General features: G+C 31.2%; 1 protein-coding gene across 1 annotated transcript in view; it reads left to right on the top strand.

Annotated features, from left to right (window-relative positions):
- LOC135954342 (putative mediator of RNA polymerase II transcription subunit 26) overlaps positions 1–18,108 on the top strand; it is a 52,603-nt gene that overhangs the window by 16,916 nt on the left and 17,579 nt on the right. Inside the window, exon 4 of the mRNA XM_065504482.1 lies at positions 17,117–18,039. Within this exon, the coding sequence (XP_065360554.1) occupies positions 17,117–18,039 (923 nt within the window). The remainder of the gene's footprint in view (positions 1–17,116; positions 18,040–18,108) is intronic.

Genomic DNA, 18,108 nt, shown 5'->3' with positions numbered 1-18,108 from the left:
TATATGTAGCTGTCATCATTATCCTGGCCATCAACTACAAATGTCAGCTATTGTATGTAGTGTTGACAGAACACTCAAACCTATAGATTTCCACTGAATGTACATATATAGTGCAGAGTAACACATATACTAAGGCGACAATTACATATACATACATCCGTATATATTTGGTAGTTTATAACTTGAGGTCAGACGAAAACTGCAAAAAAAAAAAAAAGTGAAAACTTTTGCCAGTAACATGTTGAAAAAAATCGACAATATGAATGTTTGCATGCGAGGATAGTTTATAGTTACTTGCTGAGTTTCACCGAATAATTTACTTTTATTCTATTAACACACCGAAGTTTTTCATATATTTTTCATTACTTTTTACGTGTTCAACCAATTTTAAAAATAAAATTATAGGTCTCTTCATTTAGGTCTTATCGAATTTTAATTGATAAACGTTAGACAATAGTTTCTCATTTTTTTTGGTTGTACCGATCTTACTCTTTTCCAATAGCAAAATTTTACTAATAAAGAAAGAATATTTGGGAACAAATTCATCCCGCTTAATCCATCTCTATGGCCCTGTCGTGTCTTAAATAGACATACGTACAGACATTGAATGTCATTGAATTTTTTAAGTATTCCAAACCAGGCGCGGGTCCAGGGGGTGAAAAAAGGAAATTTGTCACCTCCCAAAACCGAAACGTTTTAATATAAAACGGAAAAAAGAATAAAAAGGGAAAAAGAAAAAAAAACTTATTTTTCCCCCCAAATGGTTAACTTGGATCCGCGTCTGAACAGAATATATATACAATAGACTCCCCAACATTTTAGTGGCCAGTATTGAAATTAAAAGATATTGAATAAAGATTAATTAACAGTAAATTTAGCATTTGATTTTTTTCACGTTCTTCTTCATGTCGCGTTCTTGAACCTAAATCGTCGCCTGTTAACAGTACTCAGTGACTACTAATAAAGTGGCTGATAATTAAATTCATATCAAAATTTTGTTGCTTTAACTAATATAATAATCACACTAAATATTTTGTTTAGATTTTCAAAGTGTGTAACGTTCGCTATCGTAATTGTATCGTTTTTCAAAAACAAGTATTTTTATTATATTAACATGGTTATTTACAACAATAAGAGAGTTGTTTCGAATGTCAAACTCCGTATATAAATAAATAATGAATTCGCCACTGCCACCCAGGGTTGTCAGATTTTTTTTACCTCCATCGCCAAAAGCTAAACGAAAAATCGCCAAATATTTTTTGGAGTTTTTTATTGTAAAATACATACATAATAATTTTATGTATTATAAAGTCAATTTATTTCGGTTTAAATCTAGTACATTAGTTATTTATATAAAATTGATATCAAAAGTTTACATTGTATTAGAATTAAACTTTTTAACATTTTATCTGTAGGCTGAAATGAATTGCAACAAAATTTATTAAAATTCATATAACTTACTATTCTTATCAATGAATCAATAAAAAGTTCATATTGAAATTCTCCTTCTACGCAAGCGTTGCTGGCTGGTAAAATTAACATAGGAACAAATCAAGATCTCCGTAACAGCTTACATTTTCATAATTTTTTTTTTCTGTTAATATTCACATTTTCTGTATTGTCGGTCTTCGGCCGGGTGAAGGGACTTTTAACTCTGGGGTGTATCGAACACCGGCTTCGCTAAAATCACTTTTTCTGTATATCAAAATTTTCTGAAGTACTGTCATATAAATTCAAAAAGGAATTTTTGGTTCACAATATTAATAAACTGTACCATATTATATATCATATTAAAGGTATAGTGAAGCACTATTCAATGATACCCATAACGATCAGTTTGTTTTCCAAATATATGAGAAATGTACTATTATATGTGTTGACTTTAAATTCCTATAACTCTTAAACTAAGAGAGAGCAGGCAAAAATATTAACGTTTTTGTGCTTCTAATTATGAGAGATATCAACACCAAAAAAATTATAAAAATGCAAGCTGTTTCGCTGATCTTGATTTATACCTTAACATATTAAGAACTGCCAATGCTAAGTCTTTAAAGTGAAATGCTCCACCTGCATCACAATAATTGTAAACTTGTGGCCAAAAATCTAAAAAATTTTGTTGGAATTTCACCTTTAAAGATCTGAGTCCAATTGATATATGCTAATTTTGACAATTGCAATTCATGTTCCCCTGCAGATACTTTTGGATTGAAAAATAAAGTTAACGAATTTTGAACTACCGAAAATTTCATTTCAATATTGAAAATTCATTATATACATACGTTAAAAAGAGTTATATTTTCTGGTAACCGTTTAAGCATTATTTTTAAAAGCTTTTTAAGTACAAAATACAATTTTCTTTTAAAATTTCTACATCATATTCCTCCATTTTTATATTTTGTAATTCCATTTCAAATTCTGTGCGAAAATCGATGGAATCCTGATTCCAAAGAATCCGTTGAACCAATATCCAATTTTAGTGAGCATATTAAGTTATCAATATTTCCATTATTATTTAAAAATGACGGCTTAAACATTTTAGAATATCGTTGAAAGTATTTTATCATGTATGCTAACTGAAGCCATATGATCAGATTATAAATGGTTAATTTTATTAACTATTGGGTTAATAAATATCAAAAAAAATATTTCGAGAAAAACAAATACATAATTTGTTAAAAAATCGCCACATCTGACAGCCCTGCTGCCACCACCTATATAAATTCGCCTTGTTTATTTAGAAGTAAAACGAGTGCCGACAGAAGAAGGAAAGCAACTTGGGAAAAAATACAAGACTGTAAAATAGCTGAGCACGTGGCCTAAAGAGCTATTGAAATTGCCGAAAAATATCGTATAAGGCAGAAAATACTCAGCCTTATACCTGAAAGCAAACATTGCTAAAGACAGCAAAGATGCCAGAAAATTTCAATGTCACAGAGCTTAGTGGAAGAGTTGATGTTATTGCAGCGGTATATGAGAAATATGTCCAACCTATAAATAACAAATACGCCGTTCATCCTAATAACAAATTAGACGGAACATTACATCGCGTTCTAAATCTCACCAAAGATTGTAAATGGTTGCAAATATCATTAGAAAGCTACATGATTTTTAGCTTTTTATACTCCTAGAGGCGCAACTGAGAGTAAAATATATTTAAAATATTTACTCACATCTGTGACGCAACAACAAATTACTTTGATTTACATGTATTTTGTTGTTCCATGACTTATGCTTTTTACAGCAGACATAGGTTTTTTGTCTCTCAGTAACGCATTGTACATTAGAGGTTCCCTTAAAAAATTGATTTGAAAAATAGAGATGAAATCTATTTTTTAAGGGCATGTCTAATGTACATACTAAAGGCCTGCACAAGACAACATTTTGTAGAAAAATGTCTTACTTCAAAATTTGATGCTTTGTTTTGTTGTGTCGACGCGCACATCATGTTGTTCAATGTCATCGCGCCGCAAAAACCATGTTGTACCATGTCATCGCGCCGCGAAAACCATGTTGTGCCATGTCATGTCTATAACTATTGATGATGCTGTTGTTATGTGTGGAAGCTTGAATTGAATTGATGTTAACAAGTGTCGCATTGTTAGGCAGAATAAAATTGCATAGCAGAATGAAATTGTACATAACTGCTGAACTGTGAAAATCTGAGAACTATTATTATTTAGCATTATATATTTTTTTTTTAAATATTTAGAACAAATAATATAAGGATTTTTAAAAAATATAAATAATAAAGTGTAACACAGGAAAAAGAAATTCATAATTGGAATGAATTTTTTAATAAATATTATTAATCGAACATGAATTTTTTCCAAACTTTTTTCATTCAGAATAAGAACATTTTCATAAATATTATTAATTTGTACATGAAGGAAATTTTTAATTTTTTTACACAAATTTGTTGCTATTTTATAATAAATTGCATTATGTAGTTCAAATATTTTTGTATAATATCCCAATATTGGCCAATATTTCTAAATGTATAGAAAAGTCTGAAACGTATACATATTTTCTCATTGTATAGCTGAAAATCATAAAAAAATTAAATATTTTCCAAGAAAAATTTCAAACATTTTTGAATAACATATAAATATACTAGAAAATTTAAAAAATTTTGTTCAAGCCTTCTAGATTTTATTTGAAAACAAAAAATAGGGAAAAAAATTCTGTGAAGTTACGCAATAAATGCCCTACACTTTTGCTTCAAATCGTTGGGCAGTTGCTTTTGTTCCATTGGATCATTTTCGTAGATTTATATTTTTGTAGCAATTATGCCGCGAACGATTCAGAGACACTTCATTAAATTTAAACACGTTTTTACAACGAGTATAATAAACACGTTTGTCTTTAATATCATTAAATATATTATAAACTTCACCGTTAAGGATTTATACATTAATTTAATTTTCTTTAATTAAACACCGTCTAGCTTTGTTCATGAAGTTTTATATTATTTAGCAATGTAATTATTAAATGTCCAGTTAATAATATTCGAGCGGTTGTACCTAAGTCAGGTAGTATTTAAAATAAACACATTACATTTTTAATTCCATGAAAATTATTGGCATTTTATGGCTTATATTCCACGTATTCCTTTTTAAGTAATAATATAACAGGTAATATTACTAAATATTGTAAAATTTTCCAAAACAACATTGAAAAACCCATTGGTGTACTTTCGTATTTTTATTTTGACCTACTATATAATATAAATATAAATTTCAGTTGTATTTTTATAGTCAACTAGCTTGACTCGGTGCGCTTCGCTAGCCCTGTCGTAGTAAAAAAAAATATATAGCCTATTGACGCTTCCCAGTAAGGATCTATCTACGTTTCAAATTTCAATAAAATCGGTACAGCCGTTTAGGCGTGATGCTCAAACAAATATAGATTAATATAGATTTTTTCTTATTGCACACAATAAATACTACAAGTGAATTGAAATCATCTCATACAAAAAAGGCCTCATACATGATTTAAATGACTTGAAATTATTTTCCATGTCATCCATGCATCTGTTAATTTTTTTAATGTTGTGTGTGTTATGATGTTGTTAAAATGATGCTGCGTTTGTTTTTTGTTTTGATATACATTGCCTTTGCGTGTTGCTGTTAAGTAGGTAAAAGAACATAACATGACATGACAAAAGCATCATGTGGCAATTGTCTTCGTGTTAAACAATGCAGCTTGTGCAGGTCTTTAGTACATACATATATTTTATTCTATGCCTTTCATTCCGTTCGTAATTTCTACATTTTTCATTTGCGACCCCATATATACATATATTATGGATTGTTGTAGAAGCGGGAGCCAGTATGTCTGTTTTTCTGTCTGTCTGTTGAAATCATTTTTCCGTAGCCCTCAAATAAAATACATACTTAGCTATTCAAACTCACAAAAATTGTCCCACAAATAGCTGAGGTATAAGCAAAAAACTACGACTACCTCAAGTTTTTACCTATTTCTATCTATATCTGGATTATTTTTGACACTCGTCAAGCAGCTCATTTGGGCCCATTCAAAACTGATCCCATGGTGATACCTAAGAGGTAAACAGCTTCTCTGATGCATGAGTGAATTCGTCTTAGTTTTATCATTGATAGCCCATCTAAACACGATAGTAATGGGATTTATCCTCTCTTGGAGTCACAGTTTCCTCCTCTTCTTCATTATGACAGCTTCTAAATAGTCGTTGTACCGTAGGCCCAGTCTTCTAGCGTGTGTCCTGTAATAAAGGAAACAATTGGCATAGATATTCGATAATACCTCAGCCAATATGTTGCACGTTTTATAGCAGTAATTTCCATATGAAGAGCAGTGCAGAAGTTAGGTAGCCTAATGTAGGATTTTGTCCCAAAATTCTCAATAAATAAAAAGAACCTTCATTTAAAACCGTCAGTATATACCCTTATGCCATCGTCAGGGGGATTGATGGAATATCTGAGAGCCGCCCCAAAGGAGAACAGACGCTACCAGACAGAGGGACAGGGTATTTCTTAGTGTCATGCTTAACATGTGCCCTTCTAGAATGGGAGACCCTACCGGTGACAGCCAACTCAAGTTAAACTGTCTCCTTCAGCATGACCAATACAGATCATCGCATTTAAACCTCTATATCACGTCAGGATGACTACCCATCATAGAAGAAACTCTACAATATTTAGACATTTTCTGCTTTTATCTTTGTTATGTAATTTTCTCGGCAAATGTCCTTCATGGCTTTCATGATTCATATTCCTTCAATGCATAGGTGGTTGTGGGCTTGTTGAACTATACATTTGACATCAAAATGAAATGCAATGGTCATCAATCATACGATCTAGAATCTAGAGGGTCAACTAAATGTAATTGAATTGTTACACGGGCTCTATGTGACACCGTCTTATTGAAGGCACATGTTGACCACATCACTATCATCTAATTTAGATAGAAAGAACTCTGATAATATATCGTGAGATACAGTATCCGTAACAGTCACTGATTGATCAGTCTCATTTATACACTAAAAAGTGACATGTACTAAGTTTCAATCAAAATTTAAAATTAACTCTTGGTATGAGGTCAATTTTGTAACATTGCCTTTAATTATTTATTTCAAATGATTCACCGAATTCAATTTATTTGGTGTGACACTTTGGAAATTTTATGTTGCTCGAATCTTACTGGCAACAAACCAACAAACAGAAATATGTAGACAACGCGCTACATTGTCCAAAAAAGACATTTAAGTGATGAATTGTTGTATTGTTGGTTATTTACACAAGGAAACCTCAAAAAATACGAGAGTCAAATTTTGACTTTATTCGTAATTTGGTTTTTAAGGTTCTTAGTTGTTTACAGACATTTAACCAGACAAATATGAACGAATACACAGGCCATGCAAACAGAGAAAGAGGAAATATACAGTTGGGAGTAATAAAATAGCAAAGAATTTAAATGATTGCAGGGTAAAGCAGCAGGCTTTTAATACAGAGATTTCATAGGTTTTACAGCTACTTGTGAGCTACCAGTTGCCTGTAACTGCTCTTTTTATATCCCGACTTGTTCATACAATTTACAGAAAACTGTTTAATGACATGTAAATAAAGGCGAATAAGTCCTCTCAAAAAAACAAAAAAATAATATAGCAACAACAAATATGTATTTTGCTTATTTTTACCCAGCCTTTTCTTGAATTTTATTACAAACATTTATGTTTTTTTGTTTTTTCGGTCTTTACAGTCAATTTTCACATTCTTGTGAAAATTATGTAGTTAAATTTTCCTTTTCACTAAAATTCACACATTCTCATACTTATACAATACATTTTTTTACAAATATATTTTCTGTGCCCCTTTCCTTAGTCCTTTTTTTTGTTGGTTCTTCTACGGTTTCAACATTTAACTAAAATGTAGTGTTGTGTGGCCATGAGTGCTGTCAATTTGTCAAATTCCCAACTTAAATAGAAAAATAAAACAAACAAACTGAACACACACCAAAAATAGCAACAAAAAATAATACATAATAATGAAAATTTAATTAAAATGCTCACTCATGTGACGCATGAAATTGTGTATTTAATTTAAAATTCAACTATTAAGTTTCGTATTTTTTTTCTATATTTTCTTCAACCATTTTGGGAGTGTTACATTACAATCGAATGTATGTGTATGACTGGGTGTGCAACATACAAATAAACATAAATATATTAATGTATATTAGGGTCGCTTCGTTTGCATGGAAGAATAATAAAATGTCGAAGATTCCTGGCGTCACACAATGGTTTAGAAATGATTATTTGGGAAATATTTCGGGAACTATTATTAAACGAAGTTTTACAAGGTTAGGCTGAGGTAATTTTGAGTTGATCTGCTATTGTTCAGTTTCGTAGTCGGAATTAGGGCCAGTGCGTGACCTCTCAAAATTGATTATCTTGGGTCTCACATTTTTTTTAAAAAAATTGCAAAAAATCCATTTATAATCAGAATGAGCTGAAATTTTAAATTTAAATAGTGCTTGAGAATATTTAAAAATACGCTTACATACATATGTATTTTATCTCTTTTAGTTCAAGAGATATTTATGTTTATTTACTTGTTTAATTTTTATTTTTCCTCGATATTTTTTTTTTCGTTTTTTAGGGTGCCTACGGAGAGTTGAATTTTTTTTTAAATATTAGCTGTGTTTGCGAGTGAAATAAAAATAAGTTGCTGACAGTTATCTCGTCCCTATACATACGCACGCATCCAAAGATAAAACATCTGAAAAAGGCCGTGATTTTCCCAAAAAAGTTCCTATATTTTTTATTTCTAGAAACAAATGTTCTTCGGGACTATATCAAATTTTTATACGATTCAGAGAGAACTTAATGCAAAAGTACACAAAGTAAAACTTAACTGTCTTAAGTTGACATAGTCCCCCCAGACCTATCCAAACTTGGCTAGTATTAGAAAAAAATTCTAAAAACGCAAATCATATATCCTCGAAAAAGCCCCATATTTGTATTGCCCAATTCGTTACTTAAATACACGCAAAGTTTTTTTTCCTCGCATGGTAGATAATGTCACAGTGGGCACTTTTCTCAAAAAAACTCAGTTTTTGGAACACATTTACCCCGCTTTAGGAATTTTGGTATTTGAATTTAAATTTTATATTTTTCATTATGGAAAATCACCGTAATATTTTTAGGTAAATGCCGACCGAAAGATTTATTAAATTAATTTATTTTACTAAATTATCAATCTCCAAATGCTATGGTTTTCACCAATATGAAATACTTATATAAAAAGCTTATACTTACTCTTCAGAAGCTCCACACACCTTGCCAACTTTAAAAAATTTTAAAGTTTTTATACCCTACACAACCATAGTGGAGAGTGTTTAACCTTCGCTTTACCAATACCCACCCGGGTGACCACATCGATTTTATTGGTTTAATATTTTTTTTAATTTTGTTTCGATTTAAATGAAATTTGTACTCACTGAACAAATTCTAGAGTTCTATAGAATTTAATAGAACCATTTTAAACTTTTTATAAGGGTTTTTCAATTTTTTAAAATTTCGTTCGTCGCATATATTTATAGAAGTGTAGTGTCACCCGGGTGGGTATTGGTAAACCATGTACATAAAAAACCTTTGTTAAAGCGAAGGTTAATGCATTTGTGCTGATGTTTGTAACGCCCAAAAATATTAGTTCAGCACCCAACTTTTAGTAGACCGAGCGACTCAGAATAACTTTCTGAGTTGATTAAGCGACGTCCGTTTGTCCGTCCGTATTAATGGCTGGCTTATCCATATATTTAGTGCAGCCCAACGAAGCCTATTGAAATTGGCTGAAATCGCTCCATTATTTCAGCTAGCTCCCATACAAATATCCTCCAGAAATTGGGCTTTATCGGTCATAACTGTTTAATTCATATAGGTATCTACACAAATTTCACGCCAATTAAGTTTTCTGTATACGGAAGTCATGTCACGTAATTTTTTGATGATCGGTAACTAACACTCTGCTACAAAACGACACTTTTTGTCAGAACTTGAAAAGCCACCTAATGGAGTTTGTAGGGCTAGGTAAGGACATACTAAAACCGTTTTCAAAGATTTTGAAACACCCTCAAAATTTTGAGATATTTTGAAAAAAACGGTTTTAGGGTAGGTCGTAGTACTTTAGTACCTCTAACTCACACATTTTTAGTCCAATTTTAAAATTTTAAACATCTAAATTTAGGTCAAGAAATAAGCTTTCATAAAATGTATATATAAAATCAATGTTCCTAGAAATTGTGTGTTTTTATAAATAGTTTCGCTTTCTTTTTTATTTTTTTTTTTTTCGTAATTTTTCAAATTCAACAATAGTTATTTTAATTTTTTCTATGAATACCTATTTTTCTTTGCAAAGTGTTTTAAAGACAATTTTATATAGACAAAAATGAGACATTACTTATTAAAATCGGTTTATACATGCAAAAGTTATTAAACTTTTTCTAAAATAGTTCCACAAAATTTACCTTGTAGATTAAAAATTGTACAAAAATTTTTTTTTACTCATATGGGCTGGGGGAGAAAATACTAAAAAAGGTGTTAATAAAAAGTTGAATAACTTTTACAATTTTCATCCGATTTGAATAATTAAAACGATGGTTTATTAAAAACTAAATTTCCTTAATACATTTGTATACATTTTTATAAGCTTCCATATAAAAATAAGCAATGAAAAGCGACTAAAATCAAAAAAGTTGATAAATTTTGTTTTTATTTTAGATATTCTTAACAAAAACAATACTTATGACTTACATATGTATCAAAGAATGCAAGTAATTTCAATGCGCATTCAGTTTAATTTCCAACCCCGTTTAAAAATTTAAAGTCGGACAGGAACTGACTGAGTTACAAATCGATAAGTTGACGAACATCACTTAAAACGGTTTTTTCAGAATAACTTCAGAATTTGAGGGTGTTTCTGAAATTTTTTGCCACAATTTCTAATGTACTCGGCAAGCCCTACAACCCACGCTAGGTCGTTTTCCAAGATTTTTTCCATCCTAGCACCGTGTAATTAGTCATAACTCACATATAAGTTCAGCTTCCAAAAATCACTTTAACGAGCATAAATCCACATAAAATTCAACAGAAATAAGTTTCATATAGACATAAATCACATGATCTCTTTTCATGAGGATCGGTCCATAATTAGTCATAGCTCCCATATAAGGCTGAAAATCATTCTCGAAGATAAATTATTAAAATTAAAAAAAAATGTTTTTGCTGTTAACTGCCAAAATTTGATTGGCGACAAATTCGGTTGTGACTGCTAATCTACTTTCTCTGTGCACATAATTAAAAATTTATTTACTTACGACTTTAAAGATATCTTATGTAAAAATTTTGTGGCTTAAACACAAGCTAATATCTGATCTGTAACAAAATTGGTTTACAAAAATTCAAATAAAAAAGTCCGATTCGGCGAAAAATCTTAAAACTTTTCAAATAATTACTAAAATTCGAATATTTTTTCATGATTTTCACATGATCCCAATATTTCATTCCTTTGCGTGAAATATGAAAAAAATCATAAAAACTTTAAAAAGGACCTTTTTTCCTTTGACGCTAGAACAAACATTCTGAGAAACATTTTCTTAGAATGAATTACACTTTCGTTTTAATTGGGAATATTCAAAACTATAGTTTTTGGGGCCACTCTAATGTATTGTTTGCTCTTAGGGGTAAATGTTTTATACAGTCATATCAAAGTCCATTAATATATTTCACTGCCAATAAGAAAAGTTCATCAATCATCAATTACATATTTTCATTTATAAACACTCACACATACATATAAATAACATATTTATGCATGTATTTGTGTAAGCATGTGTAAGTGTATTTGTAGATATAGTTTTTTATTTAGTTAGTTTAGTTAGAAATACAGTTTATATTCCATAGTTATTTAAGAGGGATCGACTTAAAGGATAAATTCAATTTAATACATTTGTGTTGACGTCATATGTATTGAAAAATTTGCAATCAAATTTTAAAATGTTTTAAATTACAACTTTATCGAGAAAAGGCGCTTTTTTGCTTTTCTGACTAATTAGCGATTTTTAAACCCTTGATAATGCGTTCTAAGAGTATACATATATGTATGTGAACTAGGGTGGGTAAATTTTTTTTCGATAAAGGAAAACCATAGCTCTAAAATGAATTTCGAGCCCACGGATTTTCAAAATACATATGTATTCTTCTAAAATATTCGAGAATCGAGGCAAAATAAAATTTTATTTCCTCCAATTGTGTATGTGGAGTTTTAGTTTTGATTGCCGTTAGAGGATGCTTTTTTACATTTCTTTTTGGATTTTATCGCCTTTTTTGGGGGCAAATTTACAAAATTGTTGTAGAAATTTACGAATATTTAACTTTCTCATAATGAAATCAAGAGGTTCGAAATTCATTTTCGAGCTTTCTAAATCTAAATAATGTAAATAATGAATTTTTGCTAAAAAATAAATTTTGTTTATACAGTAGTTTCGATTTACCTGCCTTTCACTTAAGAGCATTTTGCATTTAAGTGCACAAGTGTGCTTTGTATATTTATTTACCAAACTCCATATAAATTCGTTAATTTAAGTGCATTGTACATACCTGCACATTTAAGATAAGTGCATAATACTTTTGGAAGCTATAAATGGTTTTCATGAAAAAAAATTTCATTTAGCTGCCTAATACAAAATTAAATCAAAACAAAATAAGGAAAATACGATTTTAAAAAAAATAGAAGTTTGCAACTTCTTAATAATTTGAAACGTAGCTAAAATAACAAATTTGTCGTTATGTTTAGACGGAAAAATCACAAAGCTTCATGTAAATTATTTGCCGTTAGCTGCTTTTTTGGGCAGTAAACTTAAATGCACTTACCAGCATCAATGAGCACGTAAGTGTATTGAGGTTAACTGCATTTTTATCTTACCTGCACAAAATATCATGCAAAGTTGGTTGTGCAGGTAAGTCAAAATTACTGTATATTTAATTCTTAGTTTATGCTACTTTTACTGTATTACTTTGTAATAGAATTACATTAGATTTTGTAGGGAAAATTGTTACCCTTGCAGTTCTATCCCTATAAAATGTGGTTTAGAATTAATAAAATCCTGTTTAATTCGAAAAGTTCCAGACTGATCTTTTTTCTACCGTAAAAAAAAAGCCGACGGATATAATCAGGAGGAATTTAAGAAAAATAATTTCGACGACATTGAGTCTCATTTTTAATATTTCACCTGGAAGTGAACAGAGCTAAAGATTTTTCGGGTATAGTATGATGCGTATAGTAAACCCAATTTTAAAAAATTCATCAAACAAGTTTTTTTCAACAAACAATAAGCTAAATTTAGTTTTCAATCTTCTTTTTAACCTTCACAAGCTCTTTGGGTAAAATTTGACCAATTTTGAAATTAAAATTGAATTTTGAGTGGTTGATATTTTTGATATTTTATGAATTTTATTTAATTTCAAATGTTAACAACTAAGTTAGGTTTTGAAAAAAACAAATTGGCATAAAAATATCTATCAAGTGTTTTGCACTCAAGCTCTTTGGGTCATATTTCATCAAAATTGAGAATTTTGGGTATAGCGGGATTTTCTTTACGTATATTTGTTTCCACCTTAATATTTTTATAAAAAATTTGTACCAACATAACAAATTTCATTGATATACGTTAATGAACAAAACTTTAATGAATTCTCCAATTTAATTTTTATACCCTACACCACCATAGTGGGGAGGGTATAATGCGTTTGTGCAGATGTTTGTAACGCCCAAAAATATTTGTCTACCTTAAAGTATACAGATCGACTTAGAATCACTTTCTCAGTCGATTAAACGATGTCCGTCCGTTCGTCCGTCTGGCTGTCCATGTAAACCTTGTGCGCAGAGTACAGGTCGCAATTTTGAAGATATTTCGATCAAATTTGGTACATATAATTTTTTCGGCCCAAGGACGAAGCCTATTGAAACTGGCTGAAATCGGTCCATTATTTCACCTAGCCCCCATACAAATGTCCTCTCGAAATTGGACTTTATCGGTCATAAATGTTTAATTTATATATGTATCTACACAAATTTCGCTCCAAATAAATTTCATATATACAAAATTTATGTCACCAAATTTTGTTAGGATCGGTCCATAATTAGTCAAAGCTGCCATATAGACCCGCTCCTAAAAATGTTGGTATATACACAAAATTCAACATAAATAACTTTCATTAAGACATAAATGACACGACCTAATTTCAAGGTGATCGGTCCATAATTGGTCACAGCTCCCGTATAAGGCCCACTTCCGAAAATCATTCACGAATATAAATTATTGATATTTTAAAAGAAAAATGTTTTTGCTCATTTACTTGGTGTAGGGTATTGTATGGTCGGGATGGCCGACTATACTTTATTACTTGTTTTTTGCAGTATTTTTTTAAAAATATCGGATTTAATCACAATTAATTTATCAATCAGATGAAAAAAATTCAAATAAAAACAAGTAAGAAAGTATAGTTGGTCAAGCCCTACACCAATATAACTATGGACCAATAGCAATAAAATTAGGTGACATGACTTCTGCATATATGAAACCTATTTGTGTTGAATTTTATTTGAATACCAACATTTTTAAAAATTCTACACTCATTAAAATGATTTTCGGAAGTGGGCATTATATGGGAGCTATGACTAATGATGGACCGATCGTTATAAAATTTAGTGACATGACTTTTGTATATATATAAATAATTTGTATTGAGTTTTATTAGGATACCAATATTTTTAAGAGATTTATGCTAGTTAAAGCTATTTTCGGAAGTGGGCCTATATGCTAGCTATGACTAATTGTGGACCGATCATCACAAAATTTGGTGGGGCGAGTTTGACTTATATAAAATTCATTTCTGCAGAATTTGGTTTGGATATCTATATACTAAGGTATTTATGAGAGCTTAACTATTTTCAGATAGGACAATCGTATGGGGGCTAGGAGAAATAATGGACCGATTCTAACCAAATTCAATACGCTTCGTCCTTGAAGCATTAAAAAAGATTGTACCAAATTTTACCGAATTATCTTTGAAATTGCGTCCTGTAGTTTGATTAAAAAGTTTAGATGGACAGACGGACGGACATCGCACAGTGGGGCAGAATCGAAATTTTTTGGAAATAAATCTGGCATTTCTAAACGTCTGGTCCGATAGGGATAAAATTTGACGTGATGGAGTATTCAAGTTTAAGTATAGACAAAATTGTAAAAAATACCATTTTTGGGATTTTCGCTCCAATTTTTAGGAATTGCCGGATCCGCTTTGACCTTTTGACAAGTTTTTTTACATCCTGTTATTTATGGCAAACTTAAAAAACGTTGAAAATTTCATTGAGTTTCGTTAATAAATAAAGATTTTATTACATATTACATATTTATTGAGTTTTTAAAACTAAAATTTATATCAAAATTTTAACAGGATTGCAAATATTAGGAACAATTTGATCCACATTTTTTCCGAGCTATATTTTTTTGTTTAGATAAGTTAATTTTTGGTGTTACAAAAAAATTTCAAGTCAATATCTCAATTAGATTCAAAAATATGCCACTTTAAAACTCCGTCCTTCAAAAATATTGCACTTTTTCACACTAAAAAATGAAAAAGTGCAATATAACGCCGCCCCTGGAGCATTTGTAAATCGACTCAGAAAGTGATCCTGTGCAGATTGGTATACCCTACCCCACTATGGTGGGGTAGGGTACAACAGACTTACAACAGACTGACAACAGACTGACAAAAGACTTAGGTTTTTGGCTCTCAGTTACCTATCTAGTTGTTGTCTATGGTCGGATCCGTCGTTAAAACATGAACTCAAATACTGCTCTGCTATGACTATGAAAAATTTAATGTCAATCGGATAAGCCAGTTGGAATCTATCTTCGCCATTTAGTATTGAATATGGTTTATGGGCTGATTATAGTAGTACAAAAGGAATCTTCCACTTGACGCACCTTAAAGTGCACATTTTGAAAAAAAGACAAAATCCTCTCTATAACATGTCTACCTTATGTTTTTGAAGTGGCAAATTAATTAGGGAAAATTTACCTAACATAGAAATTCATAAAAAAAGTATGTTGTTGTTTCAATTTTCAATCAAGAAAACAGCTGATTACATTTTTGTTTAACAATTTGTAGTAAAATTGCTTACATGTTGCGTTCAACCTACGTCACAGCTTTTAGATTTTGTAAAAAAAAAAAATTTTACAATATCTCCATCGGTTCAAAAGTTACAAAGTTTAGGCCGATGAAAAACGATTCTGAGCCAGTGAGCGTCGGTTAACTCAATATGATTTGTATTTTTATAAAAACAGAACGAAAAGTATGTGACTTAATAATTTTGAAGGACCTTAGATGTAACTCAACCATTTTCATTGGAAACTTAATATTATTATTTTTTTGAAAGGAACACCGTTTTGTTTTCTTTCTAATCGAATTACGAAATAACTCCACTGACAGTTGCCTTCTATGTCCCTATATCAGAGGACTCTTGTAAGGGTTTCTAAGTGATGATAACATGTTTACTGACACATATAATACTTATTTATGTTGCATTTTATATGATCCACATCGTATTGAAGATACTTACATATATAGTCTGGTTGAAATCAGGGACCTATTTAACCAATTTAAAAAGTGGATGTGCCTAACTTTATCGAAATATCTTTAAAATGTTGACCTGTATTTGGCCTACAGGGTTACATGGACAACGAGCTAGAAGTCGTCCTCGCCGAAGGGTTTAAAATACTCAACAGTATCATAATGAGATAATGAAAGTATTATGTTTTACAATGTACATATATAAGTATATCAAATAAAACTCAATACGTTCATAAATGTTTCCACAACTTTAATTCTAACTTTTACAAAAACTTTTGTTGGGTCAGCCAGTTCATATTATTTCTTTTTTTCATTCGTTTATACCAAAATCAAATATTGACATTATCGCAACAAAGTTTAACAGACCATATTTTTTTTCCAACAACAAATCTGTTTTGTTTTTTTTATTTGTGTTTCTTTGTTTCAATAAATATCGAAAACAATTTTGAAGTGACCTCTACGAGGGAGAGTTTAGTGAGTTGTTGAGAAAAACAACCACAACAACAGCAACAAAAACACATAAACATTTATTGATTGCTGGCAACTTTTCGTAGTTGTTGTTGGGTGTTGAAATTGTTAGTTTTGTTTGCACTAGTAAATAAGTGTAAACGTTTTTTTTTGTGTCTCCATTACCAAGGGCAGGGACAGGGATAAATTGTTGGCTAAATGTTTGGGTCAAAAACTGAATGGTAATTTGTAAACAATGTCTTGTTAAATGGAGCGACAATAAGCGCATCAATTTATTTGCGTTGGCCACTTTTTTTTCGAACTTTATGTTTGTATAAGTGTAAGTATATATCTGTGTTTATTTTGGATACTAGAATGTGAACTTTTGTATATGTATAGAGCAATTTGTGTGTTGACAATTCAATTAATAGGGATAAAATTGAAATTGTTTTTACTTTTACTGATATAAATTGTTCTCTATTTTTGTTTTATTTGCAGGGACTATTTCTATGATAGCTACTGTTCTTCCACCCTCAATCGTAGCAATTCGATACGTCCAAAAAAACGCAAACGTTTGATGAGCAATTCCAGTCGCATGGTTTCACTTAATGATGCTGTCAATAGTAATAATATTAATGCCGCGGTAGCGGCAGCTGCTGTAGCCCAACAACACCAGCATATGGCTCAACAACAGCAGCAGCACCAACAACACCAGCAACAGCAAGTTGCTGCTGTTGCCATGGCTGCCATGGCCAACTTACTGCCTCAACAACAGCTGTTGTTGCATCAACAAAATCTAATATCAAATTCAAATGGTGCCACCGCCATAGCAGCCGCTGCATCTTGCAATGGCTCAACTACAACTCCACATCATGCCAGCCTTAATGTTTTCCTGCAACAGCAACAACAACATCATCACATGAAACAGCAACAGCAAGCTGCTGCAGCAGCTGTTGCAGCCGCTCAATATGCGGCCGTTACCAATGGTGGTCTTCAGCTGAAAATGAGTTCACCCATGATTACAGCTTCGTCGAGTCAGCAACAATCGATTGCCTCATCGGCCGCTTCATTGCTCACGCATAACAGCGAACAACAAATGGTTACCACAACATCGCCCACAACACATCAAACACAATTGTTGCACACTCAGCAACATCATCACCATCAACAACAGCAGCAGCAACAATCATCGGGACATCTGATGCAACCGTTGTCGTTAACCTTGTCACCACAGCAAAACCATCACAACCACCTTCAGCAACAACATCATCTCCAACAGCAACAACTAAAACAACAACAACAACAGTCATCACAATGTCAACAACAACAGCAGCAACAACAGCAGCATCAGCAGCAAATACTGAATCAGCAAACAGAACAAATATCAATGAATCAACAATGGGGTCCATTTAAAGTTTATAGTAAGTATTTAGCAATTTAATTTATTCTTATAAACACACTGCGTAACAAAAGTAACGTAAACCCAATGA

Source organism: Calliphora vicina, chromosome 3 (genome assembly GCF_958450345.1).
Source record: "Calliphora vicina chromosome 3, idCalVici1.1, whole genome shotgun sequence".
Taxonomy (NCBI): domain Eukaryota; kingdom Metazoa; phylum Arthropoda; class Insecta; order Diptera; family Calliphoridae; genus Calliphora; species Calliphora vicina.
Note: the sequence above shows the minus strand (reverse complement) of the source record. Positions and strands in the feature narration are given on the sequence as shown.